The sequence below is a fragment of the Pan paniscus genome, chromosome 17 (assembly GCF_029289425.2).
Source record: "Pan paniscus chromosome 17, NHGRI_mPanPan1-v2.0_pri, whole genome shotgun sequence".
NCBI classification, from domain to species: Eukaryota; Metazoa; Chordata; class Mammalia; order Primates; family Hominidae; genus Pan; species Pan paniscus.
In genome coordinates, this window is record NC_073266.2 from 66,160,102 (window position 1) to 66,180,431 (window position 20,330).

The following is a 20,330-nucleotide window of genomic DNA, read 5'->3' on the forward strand; positions in this document are numbered from 1 at the left end:
AGGATAGACTTTGCAGAAATGAGCTATGCAAGACCCTGGAAGAGCAGCTCTGGGGGGCAAAGGTCAAGAGTCCCGTTTGGGCATGAAAGGTTTAAGATAGTATTAGTCACCTTACAGGAGATGTTGGTCCACCAGTTCGACGCACATTGGTGGTGTTCAGAGGAGGATAATGAGCTGGGTGCTGCTTTAAGCGCAGGGGGTGAGGAAGTTTACAGGAGAGGATCAAAGATTGAGCCTTGACTTAAGAAGTTGGGGAGATGAGGAGGAAGTAACAAAGGAGACTGTTTGCATTGTTTCTCACATGTTAACTCATTTAGTCTTGAAGATGTTGTTATTATTACCATCTTACAAGGGAGGAAATTGAAGCACAGAGAGGTTGACTTAAGCTTCCCGAGGCCACACAGCAAGTACATGGCAAGACTGGGGTTTGAAACAGGCAGCCTGTCTCCACGTGCCATCCACTTACCCTCTCTGCTATTGGTAGACCTATTATTATTACAGATGGGGGAAACTTCGTCCTGGGGATGAAGCGATTTGCCCAAGGTCATATAGAGTAAGTGGCAGAGCTGAGATCTGAACTCAGGACTCTCTGCTTCAAGAACTCAAGCTCCTAATCACGCAAGCATTCTCTACAACAGGAAAGTTGTTTGTTCCTGAAAAGATGGGAGCAAAAGCCTCTCTCTCTCTCTCTCTCTCAAATCTCAGCCATCAGCAGCATCCTGTCCCTCTTAGCACAGGTCTTTTCTAGAATATCACTGGATAGAGAATGAGCTGCCAGCCAGCCTTGGGTCCCACATCAGGGTCTTGGTTCTCCTCCGCATGTCAGTAAGCCCGTGTGCCCAGGATAAAGGAAGATGTCGTACACACTCCTGTCTTTGAGAAGTTGGGTCTTCAGGCAGGCAGGATTCTGACTGGGGTCTGTGAGACTGGGAGGAAGCCATTTCCCTTCAGCCTCAAGTCCCCTTTCAGGGAAATGAAGGCATTGGTGAGAGCCCTGGTTGCATTGTGCAGCCCCCACCTGGTGCAGGTTTTACACACAGAGGTCACATTCCACCACCACCTATGCATTCAGACACTGGGGAAGACCTGGCCTGTGGACCCCCAAAATCCCCCCTGGGTGTCTGACGCCACCCTCAGTTAAGAAGCCCTGGGTAAGATGACCTTTAAAATAACCATGCATTTTGAAATAATTTCAAATATACATAGAAATTACAATAATAGTGCAAACAATTCTTGCATATCCGATTAACATCTTACTACATTTGTACCCACACTCTCTCTCTAAATATATCTTATGATATATATAATTTATACATATAATTGTATGTAAAACTTCTTTCTAAATCATTTGAGAGTTAGTTCCAGACATGATGCCCCTGTATCCCTTGACACTTCAGTGTGTATTTCCTCAGAACAAGGACATGATACAGTATAGGAAATGAACATTGATAGAATGCTGTGATTAAACCTACAGCTCTTTCAGCAATTTTCCCAGTAATATTGTTTAGAGCAAAAAAAAAAAAAAAAAATTGGCTGTGATCTTTGTCTAATCCAAGATGACATATTGTGTTTAATATCAGTCATTTTTCCTGGCTCTTTGAATGATCCCTATTTCTGTCCTTTGCTCATTCTGCCACTTTTTGGCTGTGTATTCCTGGGTGAGTTACTTAACCACACTGTGCTTCAGTCTCCATGTTTGCTAATTAGAGAAGGTAAGAGTGCCTCAGTAGCCATGAAGAGTAAATGTTAGTAAGTGCAATGGACTTAGAACAGTGCCTAGATTTAAGAGAAGTCTTCATATAGTCTGGTGATTAATTCTTTGCTACACAGCAGGCTCCCCTTATCCACTGTTTTGCTTTCCATGGTTTTAGTTACCCACGGTCAACTGCAGTCCAAAAATGTCAAATGAAAAATTCCAGAAATAAACAATTTATACATTTTAAATTGTATGGCATTCCAAGCAGTATGATGAAATCTCATGCTGTCTCTCCCGGGACATGAATCATCCCTTTGTCCAGCGTTTCCAGGCTGTATCCTCTACCTGCGCGTCACTGCCCAGCCCAGAGTCACTGAGCAGACATCTCTGTTACAGGATCACAAACAGATGTAGGGCTTTTTACCACCCACGGTTTCAGGCATCCACTAGGGAATCTTGGAATGGATCCCTCAAGGGGGGGGGGGGGGGGGGGGTGGGCGACTGTGCATGTTGCAAGTAGCTTCTCACTTGTCTTTATTTGTTCATGATTTCTTTTGTCGCTTAGAAGTTTGAAATTTTGACGTAGTTTAAAATTTGCATCTCAGATTTTAATCACCTTGGAATGTGTTTTCCAAGAATAGTGCAAGGCAGATATCTAAGGTCAATTTTTCAATGGCTGGGTGGTTGTCTCAATACCATGTATTTATTGATGAGTCTCTCCCTCAATTCAAAACACAATCCTTACCTATACGAGGTTCCCATTTGTACATTAATTTGCTTGTGGGTGCAGTTTTATCAGTTGATCTGCTCTTTTATTCCTGTACTGGTTCAACAGCTTGTTTGTCTCTAGCTTTTTTTTTTTTTTTAATTTATTTATTTATTTTGAGTCGGAGTCTTGCTCTGTTGCCCAGGCTGGAGTGCAGTGGCATGATCTCTGCTTACTGCAAGCTCTGCCTCACGGGTTCATGCCATTCTCCTGCCTCAGCCTCCCGAGTAGCTGGGACTACAGGTGCCTGCAACCACGCCCGGCTAATTTTTTTGTATTTTTTAGTAGAGATGGGGTTTCACCATGTTAGCCAGGATGGTCTCGATCTCCTGACCTCGTGATCCACCCTCCTCAGCCTCCCAAAGTGCTGGGATTACAGGCATGAGCCACCGCACCCAGCCCTGGCTCTAGCTTTATGAGATACTTTGATATCTGGTAGGGCTGGTCTCTTGGAGGAGTTTTAGGCACCACTGAAATGGGGGCCTGGTCTAGCTTTAGCACCTCCAGCCTCCCACACTCTGAGCTTCTTGCTTCTCTCTCCTCCTCCTCCAATGCTCAGTACCCTGGGGTCTCCCCAATCTTTCCCAATCTCTGCTCATAAAACACTGGCCGGGTGTGGTGGCTCCCACCTGTAATCCTAGCACTTGGGAGGCCAAGGCAGGTGGATCACCTGAGCTCAGGAGTTTGAGACCATCCAGGGCAACATGGTGAAACCCTGTCTCTACTAAAAATACAAAAAAATTAACCGGGTGTGGTGGTGAACGCCTGTAGTCTCAGCTACTTGGGAGGCTGAGGCAGGAGAATTGCTTGAGCCCCAGAGGCAAAGGTTGCAGTGAGCCAAGATTGTGCCACTGCACTCCAGCTTGGGCCAGAGTGAGACTCCGTCTCAAAAACAAGACAAACAAACAATAAAACACTCTTCATCCTGGGATGTAAAGACAAATAGCTTATTTTCATTGTTTTTTATTGTGAAATACTTAAGATGGACTGATAACAGAGAATAATAAAATACACATCTATTTTGAGTGGAGAACAAACATCTGTACTCTCATGTTTATTAAGTCTTAACCCTGTGTCATGTTTGTTCCAGGTTTTTAAATTAAGACACAAATTTTAATAGCTGTGGTTGAGGCCTTTAAACCACTCTTGTGAATTTGATGCTCATCGTTCCCATATCTAACAAACTTCCCACGTTTCCCGCCTTTCTGTTTGATGACCTTTTCAAGTAAGACACCACCTTTACCCCCAAGAGAACTTAAAGGTTCAGGAGGCTCAAAGCTGTAAGCCTGTTTGCCTTGAAAGGGAAATGTGTGGGATTTCAAGCCCTGGCCCGGACTGAGGAGCGGGTCTGGAGAGGTGGACCCTTCTTCATTCTTGACTCATCTCTTATAGATCAGGACAGGTTCTGGGGAGGTCCATTTCTGGAGATTTTCTAGGCGGTGTCTCAGAGAAGGCAAACGGGAGGTAGGAGGTGGTGGTGCCTGTGCCACAAGAAGCCGGTGTTGAGAGCAGAATCCCAGCAGGGATGGGGAGGAACTTTGGAATAGGGAAGGGAGGGCTACCAGAGGGCCTTTAGGGCCAGGGAAGAAGCGTGTCTCTGATGGAGGGGATTCAGGCAGTAGCCCTGGACAGGTTGCCCCTGGGGCTACTGCTGGGCTGGGGTTTGAGATGGAGCCCCACAAGCCCAGTGGGTAGAGCTTTCTGTGCTAAGTGTGATCATTCACACATCACTCCTCCCCATTTACACAGTCACACGCGGGGCCACAGTCCCTCCTCCTGCTGGGGGTTGTGCCCGCCTCTGGCTTTGCTGGGTCTCTGGAATGAGGCTCTGTGGACTCCACCATCTTGCTGGCTTTCTTGTGCACAGATCATCCACTTTGCTTGCTGCTCATCTGTTCCACACTCTGAGATCCACTGCTTCATTTCCATCTCTACCACCACTGCTAATGAACCCCAATGTGGGACCCTCCTTCCCCACTTCCCCCCTGGGCCAGTTCAGCCTCCCCTAACAGAAGCCTTCAACCCCTGCATATGGAGGAAGTGTCTCTGAGTTCTTTAGCCTGACAGCCGCCATCTGCCCTAGGCTGGCCACGTTCTACTGAGCCTGTTGCCCCTCTTGGGCACCTCACTCTTCTCTGGGAACCCTGGGTTGCCTGCTTTTCCTCCCTTACAGCCCCTGCCGAGAGCACACTCTTCTTCATCTCAGCCGTGCCGTCCCCACCCCCTTCTCATTGCTGTTATTTGACATGTCATCTGACCTCTCCTGTGTGGGGACACTCTTTGTTGAGGGCCCCACACAGAAGGCACTCAGGAAGTGACTTTTGGTTTGCAAATGTACAGTTATGGATGGCCTTGGACAAGGCAGAGCAGTCTCGTTGGAGCTTGGAAAGCTCACCAAGGAGGGTGGGGTTGCATACGGATGTGCACGAAGCCTCAGGGTCTGCTCTGTGCGTGCCCATCAGGAGGCCCCATCCTGCCAAGGCCCGTGCTGACCCTGGAGAAGGTGTGTCCCCCGTGAGTCACCGTGCTGTGGAATATCACACCAGCACTACGCAGCTGGGGTTAAAATGTTCAGGATGCCTGGAAGGGGGGAAGGCTTTTTCTGAGAGGTCACCTAGGATGGGATGAGGAGTGCAAGCATGGCCTCATGTTCCCTCCAGCCAGTGGGCACTGTGTGCCTTGGATGTCTCCCACCTGTCAGCCGGGCTCCAACCAGGGAAGCAGAAACTACTCCAATATATAAAGCAGAGGGATTATAGTTACAGTACTTTAAACATTATACATACATATGTATATACATATACATATGTTTATGTGTATCTGTATACATTATTCTAAAAATGTGGACTGGACATGGTGGCTCATGCCTGTAATCCCAGCACTGTGGGAGGCCAAGGTGGGTGGATCACCTGAGGTCAGGAGTTTGAAACCAGCCTGGCCAACATGGTGAAACCCCATCTCTACTAAAAATACAATTAGTTAGGCGTGGTGGCGGGCACCTGTAATCCCAGCTACTCAGGAGGCTGAGGCAAGAGAATCGCTTGAACCTGGGAGGTGGAGGTTGCAGGGAACCAAGATTGCGCCACTGCACTCCAGCCTGGGTGACAGAATGAGCCTCCATCTCAATAAATAAATAAATAAATGTACATATATACTTATAGTTATGTATGCATGTATTTTACGTATGTATGAATACATACATATTAGTTTTTGTTTTGGAATTATTTTAGACTTATAGCCAAGGTGCAGAATGGAACAGGGTGTTCCCAAACACTTGTCACTCACCTTGCCGTAATATGAACACCTTACGTAACTATAGAACCATTATCAGAAGCAGGAAATTAACATTGGTACAATGCTCTTAACTAGAGGCTTTATTCAGATTTCACCAGTTGTTCCACGAACGTCCTTTTCGTGTTCCAGGATCCAAATTTGCATGTAATTGCCACATCTCCTCTTTCCCTTCCAATCTGATATTTTGTCTTCTCTTTTCTTTTACAACCTTGACACTTTTGAAGAGTTCTGGTCAATGCTTCTGTAGAAAGCTCATTAATTTGGGTGGTGTGATGTTTTCTCATGATTATGTCGAGTGGGTGCATTTTGTCAAGAATACCCCAGAAGTGATGTGCCCATCTCGATGCACCACACTGGGGAGTCCATGATGCAGATATGTTTTGTTACTGGTGATATTAACCTTGATCACTTGGCTAAAGTGGCATCTGATGGTTTCTCATTTTTCTCTCCCCACTGCCAGCCATAATTAATAAATATCTTGGGGGAAATATTTTGAGACTGCAATGATCCAAGCAGAGGGAATTTAATACAAAGAATTGATTACTCCTACCTGAGAAGCTCCACAGCCCAGAAAATGGCAACCTCAGGTAGCTAGTACCAACTCTTGACCTGAGGCTCAAAGAAAGAAGGTGTTGCCAGAGTCCAGGGTTCCCGGTCATGCATAGAAGCCTGTCTGGTGAGGTTGGAGCCAAGAAGGAGACCTAGGCACTGCTGGTAATGCTGCCTGAGGCATAGAGAGATGGGAGAAATGCCCTCTTCCTGTCTCCCATTGGCCAAGCCCAGCCAGAAGCCAGCTGACGTGGGAGCCTGGGAATTGTGGTCCGCAGGGGTCAGCCCCTCTGCAGTATAGTGGGGATGGGCAAGGAGCGCCTCTGACACCGTTGCCACTTCTCTAGGGCTGCACTGACCCTTATGGTAGCCACAGGCCACGCGTGGCTCTTGAAATGTGACTCATCCAAACTGAGGTGTGCTCTAAGTGGATTTCTAACACGGAATGGAAAGAAGAATGTAAAATATCTCATTAACAACTTTTCTATTGATTACCTGTTAAAGTGATAATATTTTGATGTATTAGATTAAATACAATATATTATTTCATTTAATTTTACCTGTTTCTTTTAAAAATTTGGCTACTACAAAATTTAAAATTCCGCCTGTGGTTTCTACATGTGGCTCTCATTTTGTTTCAGTTGGATAGTGCTGCTCTAGGGTACACTTCTACCCAGCCTATGTCAACAACATTGTAAGAATAACATCCATCCTGGACAAAGGTCATACCCTTGAGCCATGCTCAGGAGGGCATGTCCAGCCAAGGTTTTAGAATGCTAGGACTGCACTGGCACACACTCACAGCTCTGACCATGTCATCAAACATACAGAGACTGGGCTTCCCTCTGCTCTTTTTTTTTTTCTTTTTCTTTTTTTTTGAGGCTCACTCTGTCACCCAAGAGCATTGTGCATTGGCATGATCACAGCTCACTGCAACCTTAAATTCCTGGGCTTAAGCAATCCTCCAGCCTCAGCCTCCCAAGTAGCTAGGACAGCAGGTGCATGCCACCATAGCTGGCTAGTTTTTGTTTTTGTTTTAGTAGGGACAAGGTGTCTCTATGTTGCCCAGGCTGGTCTCAAACTCCTGGGTTCAAGTGATCTCCTGTCTTGGCCTCCCAAAGTGCTGGATTACAGGCGTGAGCTGCCTGGCCCTCCTCTGCTCTTTATGTATCATGCAGGGTGTAGGTTAAAGTCAATATTCAACAACTTCAGCTCCAGAGGCTACCTAATGTTTAATACAATAGTAAAAACACTATCATATACCTGGATAGCATTTGACAGAAAGGGCTATATGACTGCTACTGCATTGTATCTATACAGTGTTTTTATAGCTCACAAAGGTCTTTCATCCCAGCCTCCCAGCCAGTCACCCAGCATGGCTCTCCTCATTTTATAGATGACAGAATGAAGCCTGAGAGATCACATGGATTTCTGTGGCTCCCAGACTCCCAATGCATCCCTTGGGGAGCTCGTCAAAATGCTGATCCTCTGGCCCTGGCCTTACAGAGTCTAATTCAGTGGGTAAAGGCTGGGGCCCAGGGACCTCCATGTTGCAGACTCTGGGGACTCTCATGCAGATGGTTGTCAGACCACACTTTGGGACACAGCAGCCCTCTGAGTTCTCAGGGGATGTGAGTGGCAGGGCTTGTCTGAGCCATGCTTCTAATAGCCAGGTTGGGCTCTTTCCTGGTGCCAAACCCATCATCTTTTGGAGCTAGGCTTCTAGGAAGACCAATACATACCTGCCTCACTGCCATCTCCGGCCACACCCTTGATGTAATAGAGGGTTAGTGTGGCTGAAGCCAGGTCAGGCAGTCAAACATGGTGCTGGTTGTACCAAACTCAGAATAAGTTTTGTCATATCTGGCTGACTTTGGGATATAGCCAGTCTTTGTCACTGTGCTGGGCTCAGGTGAAGGGAAGTGAGTTTGCCTCCCCCAAGCAGACACCAAAGCTTCATCTTGATGTGGAGCTTGATGATGCCAAATTGGGTCTGGTGGTTGAGAAAGATTTGCATTGAAATGGCCAAATAGGATTCCACAGTCATGCTAATGGGGAAGGCCAGGGCACAACTCCTGCAGCCTGGCAGAGTGAGCATGGGCCTGGCTGTCCTGCCGTCACTGATCGCTCCTTTCTGCTCTGCAGTGGACAGCGGACTGCAGCGAACCGCTGGACAGCAGCTGTTCCTTCTCCCGAGGGCGAGCTCCCCCACAGCAGGTAGGGAACCAGCTCTGCGCTCTGTCTGGGGGTGTCCTATGTCTTGTCTGCCTGGGTTCCTGGGCCGGCCCACAGTGGCTCCTGAGGGGTGGTGACATGGAGAGTGCAGAGAGGTGGGAGAGGGGAGGGGGCATCTGTCCCCTGGAAAGCCCTCCCCAACTCCCTGCCCACAGGGAAGCTCCCACTCCCCCAAACTCATCGATTGATGAGATTTCTTTTTAGTGGCTGCGTTCTATATATTAACACATAACTGGAAGCAGCCCAGATGTTCACTGAGGGGAATGGAGAGGTGCCTTGGGATCCATCCTTACAGTGGAATATTACACGGCTCTCAAATGACTGCACTGAGGGTTCAGCTACCGACATTGTAGCCCCACAAACAATGGGACTCGGCATTTTGATGCTGGTGGGTGCTTTGGATATCACTTCTGCTCCAGATCTGCAGAAGGCCTGGGAGGGGCAGCCTGTGGGGGAGCTGTCAGAGACCTGTCCATCCCCCCAGCCAACCAACAGTCCTGGGACCCCGCCAGAGCCTGCCACCTTTCTCCCTGCTGCTTGCCGTGAGGTCCTGAGAGGCCTGTGGGTGGGTTGCATGGCTGGGAGGGAAGGGAGGCAGCTGCTGCTCTTTGAGAGCTGCCCTGGTGACCCCCTGGCCCTCCACCACACCCTATGGTGGTCCAGCTGTTCTCACTGATACCTCATCCCTGCCTGCAGGAGCCTGAGGGATTAGAGGCTGAAAAAAACATGTGTCCCCATCCCGAGTCCAGCCTCAGACTATGCCTGTCTGGAAAGCGGAGGGAGCCCCTGCAGGCTCCTGGAGGGGCCATGCCTGGTTTCAGAGCCGCTGCAGTCATGGGTTGCCCTGGGCCTACTTGCTCATGTTCAGCTTCAGTCCACTTAATCATGTTCAGCTTCGGTCTCCTGGCAGATTCACCCAGCTCCTCTATTCTGTCCCGAGAGAAGCTGGTCAGTGGCCTTGGTTCTAGATCTTTCTTAGGCTGTAGGGCGTGGCTGCCCCATGGTGTGGAGGGACGGCTGCCCAGGATGGTTCTTTCACGTGACAAGATGTGCTTGTACGTCCAATTGTTTCTTAAGAAGGAAGCCATAATAAGAGCCCCGGGGGTGGGGGGTGATGGGAGACCTGGAGTCTCGTTTTTGTTCTGCCGCAAACTTGGTGGCAAACTCTTCCTTCTCGGGTCTCAGCTTCCTCCCATAAAACCCAGAAGGAGCCTCGACGGCCTCTGAGGGTCCTTGTAACATCTCCGTGCCATTTGCAGATGAGGAAACTGAGTCCCACGGAGGTGCCACTTGTCTGCCCTCCTTCCCATACGGCACTGCTACCTTGCCCAACTGCAGGAGGTGGCCTTCTAGGGGGTGCCTCTGTCTCTTCTGCCTCCCTGCCTGGGACCCCATGTTATGCTCCCTGACCCCCTAGCCTTTGGTCTAGGCCCTGCTCCTCAGGGGCACTGTCTCTAGCTCCTGCCAGTTATTCTGGGGTCTCCTAAAAGGAGATTCCCCTCACTCTTCAGCAGCAATGGTGAACTTGGATTTGGGGACTCAAGCACCAGAGACAGGCTTTCAGGAAGTGCTTGAAGCTCTTGGATGGGAAATAAGAGGTTTGTCACTGAGAGCTCTCTGCTATTTGGTCAGCAGGTGTCTGGTTCTGGAATGTTCCAGTGAAGAGTCCTTTTTCCTCTCCCCTTTACCATCTTTTTGGGTGCTTGTCTGCTGCCTTTCCCCAATGGTCCCCTTCACCACATCACTCCTGATAGGGTCTCCAGGGGGCCAGGAAGTGTTCTGCCCCCTTTCTCCCCTCATCTGCCTCACCTCCCACACCCAGCTGTCCTCTCGGGTCTGCCTTCCCCACCTGCAGGAGGTCATGTAGGGGTTCGCCAGATAATATGGGCCCATGGAGCAGGGCTGGGGGCTTGTGGAGTGGGGTTAGGTATGGGCTTGTCCCTGCTCCAGGCACCCTGACACCGCAAGGAGCAGCTCACCCCAATCCCACCTTCAAGAAGCAGCTGAGCAGTTGACTTGGGGTACGCAGTGTTTGACAAAATGAAATATAACTCAACTTGAAAGTGAAGTTGTGAAAAGCTCATATTAAATCCTTTCTTGACAGGTGGAACTGAGACATAGGTTCATTATGGGGGAGGAACCCAAGGAGGGTGGAGGACAGGGTCTCTGCATAGAACCCCACTAATCACCTGACATGCCCAGAGGCAAGATTTTGTGGGAGGGACCTCCTACAGGCCTTAGGGGCACTGGCATTCCCATCACCCCTGACCTGCGGTGGCCGACTGACCATCTCAGAGGGAAGAGGGAGAGACGTCTACTTCCGAGAAGTGGAAGGGGGGCTGGGCCACTGAGGGACACCCCCTGCCACAGCCATGTGTGCCTGGTGCTGTGTTGGTCTTGGGTGCAGAGTCTGCGATGTCCATGCCTGGAGAGCCGGCTGGGACAGAAGGGAAGGCTCAGTCAGAATGCTGGGTTTGCCTGAGTCTGGCGTGGGATGCACCACCTGTGCTGTGTGAAGTTGCTTACAGCCACGGAAACCTCTGAAGGTTGGAGAGGGTCTTTCAGGAGCGATTTCTTAGAGATTTGTCAACCAGGAGTGTTTGCAGGGGCCTGGTGCTAAGCTCCCAGTGGGCTTGAAGCCAGGGACCTGCCTTCAAGGGCATCACTGCTAAGTGGGAAGGACAAGACACAGGTGTAAAAAAATGCACCTGCATGGCATGAGATGGGGCCCAGGGGGCAGCCTTGAGTTCAGAAACCTGGGCAGGTGCACAGAGGAGGTGAGGGGGAGTTGCACCTCCTGGATGGATGGCCAAGGTTCAGACCTGGGTGCTGCAGGGGGAGGCAGGAGCATCTGTGGGCCTGAATTTACACAAGGTCTCCTGTGGTTGGCAGCACCTTGGTTCAGTGATGACAGGCTTTATTTTTAGACATCAGGGACTGAATTTATTAGGTACAAACAACAGGGTGGCATAAACAAGAGGAACCTTTATTTTTCTCTTGCCACCATCCTGGATGGGCGTTTGGGGCTGGTGTGGTAGCCCAACAGTGTGGGGGCCGGCTCCTTGCTTCTCACTGCTCTACCCTCTCTAGAGTGTTGCCCTTGGCCACGTGGCCCATGGTGGCTCATACCCACGTCCATGCATCTGCCCGTGGGGACACCCACCTGGGTTTCCTTCCCGGGAACCTCTGATTTCTGACCACGAGGCAGCCATCTCCTGTTGCCCCCTACTGGAGGGATCAAAGCTGGGCGGCTTCCTTTGAGTGACGGCACCCCAAGGAAAGCCCCATGTAGCTGGCCTGTGGCAGTGTCCTTGTCACCCCTGTCATGCAGGGGCTCTCTGATGGAGGAGGACCCAGGCAGCTGCCCACTGAAGGGTACCTTTGCTGAGTGCCACTCTGATGGGATGCTGCTGTTCCCTTCATCCTTCAAGGCTCCCTTCAGCCTGGCCCACCAGAGGCAAGAGCACAGGACCAGCTCTCGGGGACACCACCCATGAGCACCCCGGCTGGCTCCTTGCTGCACCCACGCACCCAGGCAGACACCCTCACACCGACTCATGCTGTTGCCAAGCTGTTCCACGCACACCTGCCTGTGTCTCAGCCAGCTGGTCAACCCTAAGACGGGAGTCAGGGCGGGCTCTACTTCCTCAACCACTTCTGGCCTAGGGCCTTGTACTCAGTAGGCACTCAATAGTGATGCCTGAGACTGCACTGAGTTGGCCCAGGCTCAGTCCGTGCAGTCATTCCCTAATGGGCCCTTTTCCTCCTGCCACACCGACTTTGATGAGCTTTCTGGGGCCATGAGGATGATGGGAGAACACTGCTAACCCATTTTTACCCGTGGGGACAATTAGTTTCAGGGAGAAACTGAGGCGACATGGAGATGCGGTGGCTGGCTGCTCTGGTGCTCCTCTTGACTGCCCACGTTGGCTGCACATGTCCAGGAAAGTAGAGTTGGCAGGAAGATGCAGAGGTCCTGCATTCTGCCAAGCAACCTCTGGGTGGTGGGTCACGGAACATGCCCTGCACCAGGGCCCAGGGCCCAGATGTGGCCCCATTTGCAGATTAGTCATACACTGGGATGATTGATTCATCCCCAGCAGGCTTCCAGCGTCATCCTGTTTGTTATTTTAGCTAATGTCAAAAAGAAAACCTTGCTTTTTCTGAACCCTTTCAGAGGCAGAAAGTGGGGGCAACCTAGAAGAGATTGGGTCCCACGAGAGAGGAGGAAGAGAGCCCAGAGAGTGTAGAGCATAAAAAGGGCTACAGATAGTTCAGAAGAGGCCGACCAGCTGCCGGCAACTGGGATACAGCTGTATTTGGGATTGCCTGACATCCTGGCATCCTCTTCCCAAAAGACTCACCCATCACCTAGTCATTTAGTTAGGACGTCAGACGTTTCCAGCTTTTCATTGTAATGGGGGAAATGTATAGGGATTGTTGAAATTAGAGACTGCAGTAGCAGTACATTCAGAAAGCTTTTCAAGGTGTTGGCATGGGATTTAGAATTCAGGAAAGAAACCAAATGCATGGGAAATGTTGTATGGGGTCAGGAGTGAGCAGCTGTTTTCCATCTGCACAGGTGTGCCAAGAACAGGAAATTAATATGCACCACAACAGCACAGCCTCTGATTAGACTTGGGAAGGACTTCCCTTGACGGAAGGACTTGTTGGCCCACTGTGTTGGCTGTTAAGCAAGGTGATGAAATCTTTGCTAGGAACCTGATGAGCACGACTGCCTATCAGGCAGGTTCACATGAAGCCCTGGGAAAGATGGGGGTGTGTCACAAATGATGACTTTGAGTTTTGACTGAGGGCCTATGATCCCAACATTCCCTGGAATAAGTGAAGGGCACTCTCTTGTTTCATCCTGATGCCCTGTAGCAAACAGAAGCATAAAGAGAGTCAAAGAGCCTTGTCCCAAGGGCCAGGAGAACCAGATGTTGACCCAGGAGTGACACTGGCTCCAAGCACCTATTCAGAAAAACAACTACACAGACTCCTTAGAGTCTCTCCAGAAATCTCTGTTTGCATTCTGTAACTCCATGAAACACCCAACTGGATCCAAATCACTGCCACAGCAGGTCTGGGTCTTCCTAATTTCTCTACTGTTCCCCATCCCCTGATACCTTTGCCAACCTTCAGGCCAGCTATATGGGCACCAACATTGACTCCGACCCAGGGGATAACAGATGGTAGGTGGAGGAGACCCTCAAATACACTAATTACCTCTGGCCCCAGAAAAAGATGGAAGGAGTTTTCTGCAAGTCAACTTGCTACCCTTCAGTAATTATAGGATTTGGTTCTGTGCTAATTTAAAAAATAATTAGTGCAAATGATATCTTAGTAAAAGTGCCTACATTTTTTAGCACTTCCTTGGATACGTAAGAAATACCAGGTATATGTTCATAGTGCTGCTCTCTGTTTAGTTCGTATTTATTGAGCCCCTGCTGTGAGCCCAGCAGATGCGTCTGAGTGGGAGCTTCTGGATCACTGCCAGTTTGTAGGGTAAAAACTAGTTTACAGAGAACAAGATGACAACATACACGTAAGATCCCCAAAGAGATGTCATCCTGGCCACAAGAACTGTGGTGATTCCAAAGAGTGGTTCAGTTGGTCTCTGTGGGTAGGGAGGTGTCTTGCAGGACATGAGGCCTGACCTATGCCTTTGGGAATGGGTAGGATGTTTGACTAGATGGAAGGGAAGAGAGAAGAAGATGAAGAGAGAAGACATGATGTTAGTAAAGGTTGAGTAGGGCACAGTGTTGGGATGTTAGAGTAATAGTTAGGAGGCAGCACAGCTAGAGGAGATGGATCATATTGGGTGTTACTCAAGTGGGGGGCTGAGAATGGTGAATGCAGAGGGGTCTGTGTGTGGGCTCAGATGTTGGAACCTCTGTCCAACCCAGCCCCTGTTGTGTGCCTTGAACTTTTTTCTTGTATCTTTCTCTGGTGTTCCATACAGGCAAAGTCTGTTCCCCTGTATCAGTCAGGATAGCCTAGGTAATGCTGCAGTAACAAACAACCCCAAATCTCAGTAACATTAACATTAAACAACCAACAACCAAACAATCCAAATCTTAGTAACGTTAAACAACCAGGGCACAGCTTGGTAGAGCAGTTCCATTTTAACCAGTTGACATGACAGAGTAAAAGGAGCTCTGGAGGATCATGCATTGGCAGTTCAGTGCTCCAGCCTAGATACAACACTTGTCACTTCCACTCTGAGCTTGTTACCCAGAACGGGTCATGTGGCCTCATCCAACCATAAGCACATTAAGAAGTACAACACTACTCTGTGCCTGGAATGAGGGGAACCAGAACTATTTGGTGACTGGCTAGAATGACTGTCACATGCCCTATCTCTAGTAGAAGCTTCCCGGAGGCTGGGGCTGAACTTTTCTTTCCCTCTTCTTCTTCACCACCTCAAATCCTTGATGGAACTCAAGGATTAAACTTGTGGGGGCCTAGGGTAACCCTTAGCTCTCTGAAGATTTGCTGAAAAATCAACTTGTAAAAGGCAGATTAATAAGAGAAAAGGCATACACATTTATTTAACATGTATACATGGGAGGCTGCAGAATGAAGACCCAAAGATACAGGGAAAATTATCTATTTTTATGGTTAAGTTCAACAAAGTATGGACAGTTGTAGAAATGGGATTGGACCAAAAGGGCATGATCTAATAATGCTAATAGACAAAATGGGGAAACACAGCAAGGCCTGTCTGTCTAGACTCTCCCTGGCCTCTCTGTGCAGCATTCCTTCCTTCTGAGTTGGGGCAGGACCCTTTCTGGAATGGGGGTGTCATGACCTATAATCAAACAAAGCAGATCAGATAATTTATTTATGGCCAGTTTTTAAAAAGAAAGGCAGAGGGAGAATTAGAGCTCTATCTTTAGGTTTCATGGCTGGCTTTGGGAGAAAGAGGCTGTGGTTTCTCGTGGTGGGGAAGAGGGAGTCTAACTTCTATGGCTAGCTTCAGGGGAGAGAGAGACTGACAGGCAGGGGGGCAGAAAGTCAGAGAAAGACTTTTGCTTCTGAGGCTGCTGCTGAGGCCTTCATTTTGGGATATTGTTTTCTGAGCCCCAACAAACTCCCATGCACTGGAGTTTAAGGCCTCCAGTGAATTCTGAAACATCATGGGCTCTCAGATGGCAGGAAGCTCAGAGGTCACCTGATCCAACTCCCCACCATGTTAGCAAAGGTTGATTTCCAGTAGCAGGGAGCATTTCCAGCAACAGGGAGCTCACTGCTTCAGAAGGCATCTCAGCATATTGTTAGGCAGCTCCATTAATAAAAAAGTTCTTCCTTTGATTCAGCCGCAAGCCCCCTTCTCATTGCTCCAGCTGACGGTTTTTATTTAACTCTTTTGGTTGTGTCTTTTGCCTACTTACTTTCCTCAGCAGCCGAGCATGGCAAGTCTTTTTAAGCTAAATATCCTCTTTCCTGCATGAGGAATTGCCTTTGCTGTGGTTGGGTCATTCCTTTGTTTATTTATTTGTTCTTTCACCTATTGATCGGCTCCAATCAGCCAGTCATCACTGAGGGCTGCTGTTCTCCAGGTTGGGCACTGGGCACTGGGATGGTGAGGAACATAGCCATGGTGGCTGTTTGCATGGAGGGTAGAGTGGAGAGAACAGATGCTCAAGCTGCAGTGAGAAGATGTCTGGGACATGACACAGTGGTCCTTCGGGCCTGGATCACATGCCCAGGAGCACTAGAAGTGTGCGCTGTGATTCCCCTTAACATTCCTCCCAGAAACAAACATGGCACAACCTCTGTGCTCACCAGCGTGTATGTCTATCTTTCAGAAAATGCCATCTGTCCTTATCCTCAAAGTGCCTTCTGGCTCCAGCTCACTTGGAGGAACAGGATGCCACACTTACTAAACAATGCTGACAACTAGCTCCTATAGGGAGAACCATCAGCAGCCATGCATTGGGTGCTTGCTGTATACATTCTGAGCCACATGGCCTGGTCTCTGCACTCAGGGAAGCTGGAATCTGCTTAGGGAAATAAGCTATTCTGGAGGAGATGGCAGCATGTGAATATGGGGAGGAGTAGGCTGGTGTCTGCATAGGGCCTTGCATTGTAGCAGGAGAGGTGAGACATACAGGCAAAGTGGGAGCCGCCATGATGCTGTGGAAGCAGCATTGCACCTGGGTTTAGGAGATGTGCTTTCAGCCTGGGCTGTGCTTCCAACTTACTATTGGATCCAAACTTACTATTGGATCGTGGATAAGATACATTATCTCACTGCAGCCTCAGTTTCTGCTCTATAAAATGAGGACGTGAACTAGATGTAAGGCCATCAAAATGTCTTGTTGAAAATATAGACCTAAACTTCTGCTTCTGGAAAATGCAATAGATGTTCTTATCTATATTTCTCCTGCTAAATACAACTAAAACCCCAAGACATTCTGTATAAAATGAACATAAGAAGACTCGGAGAGGTGGAGGGAAGAAGGCAGACCTGCTAGGGTGCCCAGGACCTGAGGAATGACACAGTGAGGAGCTTGTTTTCTTTTTGCCTCATGTGTCCCATACTTGGCACTAGGAAATGCTAATGGACACAGGCAAAAAAAAAAAAAAAAATCCCAATAAAAAGCTGCTCTCTACAGGAAACGGACTAAGAAAAGAGAAAAAGATAAGATAGAGAAGAAGGAAAATGATAGGAAAAGATCTAGCAAGACAAAAAACTTTTCAACAGTCACTGCTGTACCCCAGCCAAACACCACAGAACACATCCCCACCCCCATCCATCCCAGCCAAGACCGAGTGGGAGCTCAGATCCCACCCCTGCTGGGCTATCAGAGGGGCTCCAACCCCCTACCAGAGTAGTGTCAGAGAAGGCCAGTGGGGAGCTGCGACTTTCGTCCCCGCCAACTGGTGAGAAGGCTCCTACCCACGCCCCATGGTGTCACTGGAGACAGCAGGAACCTGACTTGCACCCCCACTGGGCAGTATCGAGGTGTCCCTCTCCTTCCTGCTGGGTTGGTGTTAGAAATAGTGAGTCAGACTTCATAGACTCCCAGGGATGATGAGGCCAGCCCCACTGCATGTCAGAGGGGACCACATGGGGATCCGGAACTCCCACCTCCACCCAGCAGTGACAGCAAGCACCCCTGGGGCGTCAGAGGAGGTTGAGTGGGCAACCTGGACTTCCACTTCCACCTGGCAATAATGAGGCTGTCCCCTGCCCTTTTCCCCTGCCAGAGTGGTACCACGAAACACGAGTTAAAGCAGGAGGTTTAAATATGACTCTCTCATGAGCTAACATGAAAATGTCCTGGTTTCAATTAAAAATTGTTTGTCATACCACAAACAGACTGACTGAAATAATCAGTGGATGTTAACACTGAGATGCTAAATTGGACTTTATCATCATTAAATTTTTGCTCTGGGAAGGACCCTATTAAGAGGATGAAGAGACAGTTTACAGAGAGGGAGAAAATATTTGCAAAACATATCTGACAAAGGGCTTGTATTTAGAATATATAAAGAACTCTCAAAACTCATCATTAAAAAACAATCCAATTAGATAATGGACAAAATAAAGTGACATTTTTCACTGAAGACGTTTTTCCCTGAAGGTGATGTACAGATGGCAGATAAGCACACAAAAAATATGCAACATCATTAGCCATGACGGAGACACAAATTAAAACCCCAACAAGACATCTACACTCCAATCAGAATGGTTAAAATAATTTTTTTTAAAGTGACAATGTCCACTTCAACTTGGCAGCATAAAAAAAAAAAAAGTGACGGCCAAGAGCAGTGGCTCATGCCTGTAATCTCAACACTCTGGGAGGCCGAGGCGGGTGGATTGCCTAAGGCCAGGAGTTCGAGACCAGCCTGGGCAACATGGTGAAACACCGTCTCAACAAAAAATACAAGCATTAGCTGGGCATAGTGGCACACACCTGTGGTTCCAGCTGCTCGGAAGGCTGAGGTAGGAGGATCACTTCAGCCTGGGAGGTGGAGGTTGCGGTGAGCTGTGATCAAACCACTGTACTCCAGCCTGGGTAACAGCGAGACCCTGTCTCAAAAAAAGAAAAGAAAAGAAAAGAAAAACAAAAAGAAAAGAAAAACCAAATGACAGCGTCCAATGCGGGTGAGAATGCAGAGAAACTGGATCACTCCTACAGTAGTAGTGGGGATGTAGAATGGTATAGCCATTCTGGAAAACAGTTTGGCAGTTTCAAAAAAAAAAAAAAAAAACCAAAACCTGCAAGTACCATATGATTTGATTGAGCAATTGCACTCCTGGGTGTTTATCCCAGAGAAATGAAAACTTATGTTCACACAAAAATTTGTACTCAACTGTTTGTAGCAGCTTTGTTCACAATACACAGAAACCTGGAAGCAGCTCAGGTGATCTTCAGCAGATGAATGGTTAAACACTCAGCAATGAGAAGGAATGAATGCCTGATGATGCAGCAGCCTGGAGGAGTCTCTGGAAATCATGCTGAGTGATTTTCAAAAAGCCAGTCCTCCAAAGTCGCATACTCTGCAGTTCCATTTATGTAACATTCTTGAGAGGGCAAAGTAATAGAAACGGGGAAGAGGTTTGTGGTTGCCAGGATGAGGGAAGGGGTAGGGGCAGGAGGAAAGTGGATGTGGCTATAAGGGGCGGCCTTGTGATGGTGGGAGTGTTCTGTGTCTCCACTGTATCAATGTTGATACCGGGAGATGCTAAGTTGGACTTCATCATAATTAAACTTTTGCTCTGGGAAGGATCGTATTAAGAGGATGAAGAGACAAGTTACACTGTGACGTTGAACTATACTTTCCCCATGGAGGGAAACTGCATATAGGGCACAAGGGGTCTCTTTGTATTATTTTTTACAAGTATGTATGAATCTACAACCATCTAAAAATAAAAAGTGTAATTTGTAAAAAGTATAAGAAGTGTAATTTACAAAATACAAAAAGTAATTTGTAAAAAGCATTTCTATTTCCTCAGAACCTTACATGGAGATTCCACATAGAAACAGGAAAGGGATAGAACTGTTTTTAGGGGGCAAGGGGAGGAGCCCTGCCTGCTTTCTCCCCCACCCGCCCAACTCATGGCTCTTAGAACATCTCTGCAGGACTCCTAGGTCACCACCCAGACCAGATGAGCTCTCAGCTTCTCCTGTCATGACCTTCTGTAGTTCTGAGTCTGGTACTGGCAGAAAGGGACAGAACTTTGGGGCCTGGGGAGTTCAAAGAAGGCCTCCCTGTGAGGCAACCTTGGAGGATGGGATGGTGTTGGAAGGGGGAGTGTTGATTTTCCCCATCTCCTGGAAGCCTTTCCCTGGCAGGAGCTGGGGACAGTTGAGGAGGATCCCATTATTTCAGCAGGTTTTGGATAGGCAGCCAGACAGAAATGGCCTCTGGTGTGGCCCTGTCCAGGACAGGCTCAAATAGCATGGTCCATTTAAAACCTAAATCACAACCTTAATTAGCTGAGAGTGGGCAGAGGGTTGGCCTAGGAGAAATATACTTGGCCACAGGCATTATCATTGTCTCCTATCTCTCTATGGCCTTTGGGTCTTAATTCAAAGACAAAGGGAGCATGGGGGAAAAGACAGGATGGACAGACAGACACAGATGTCCCAGCATGAAAGGAATGGCCTTTCCCTCTCCCAGACTCAGCTTTAGTGCCACCCAGAAAGCTGTCTCTGCTGGGCTCTGCCCTGCTGTTCTCCTGCCTCAAAGGCCCCTTGGGGGGTCTATTTCCCCCTTTCCCAGCTGCGTCTGGGGTGCTGTCCTTCGTTCTGAACACACACACACACACAC

At 48.6% G+C, this 20,330-nt stretch overlaps 1 protein-coding gene across 7 annotated transcripts in view; it reads left to right on the plus strand.

Moving 5' to 3' along the window:
- CTIF (cap binding complex dependent translation initiation factor) overlaps positions 1-20,330 on the plus strand; it is a 328,591-nt gene that overhangs the window by 88,974 nt on the left and 219,287 nt on the right. For 6 of the 7 annotated variants that reach the window (XM_008952543.6, XM_034943646.3, XM_003827202.5 and 3 more), the window contains one exon: positions 8,451-8,522. The exons of the other annotated variant lie outside the window; for it this stretch is intronic. In XM_008952543.6, coding sequence (XP_008950791.3) covers positions 8,451-8,522 — 72 coding nt within the window. The remainder of the gene's footprint in view (positions 1-8,450; positions 8,523-20,330) is intronic. 7 annotated transcript variants of the gene reach the window in all.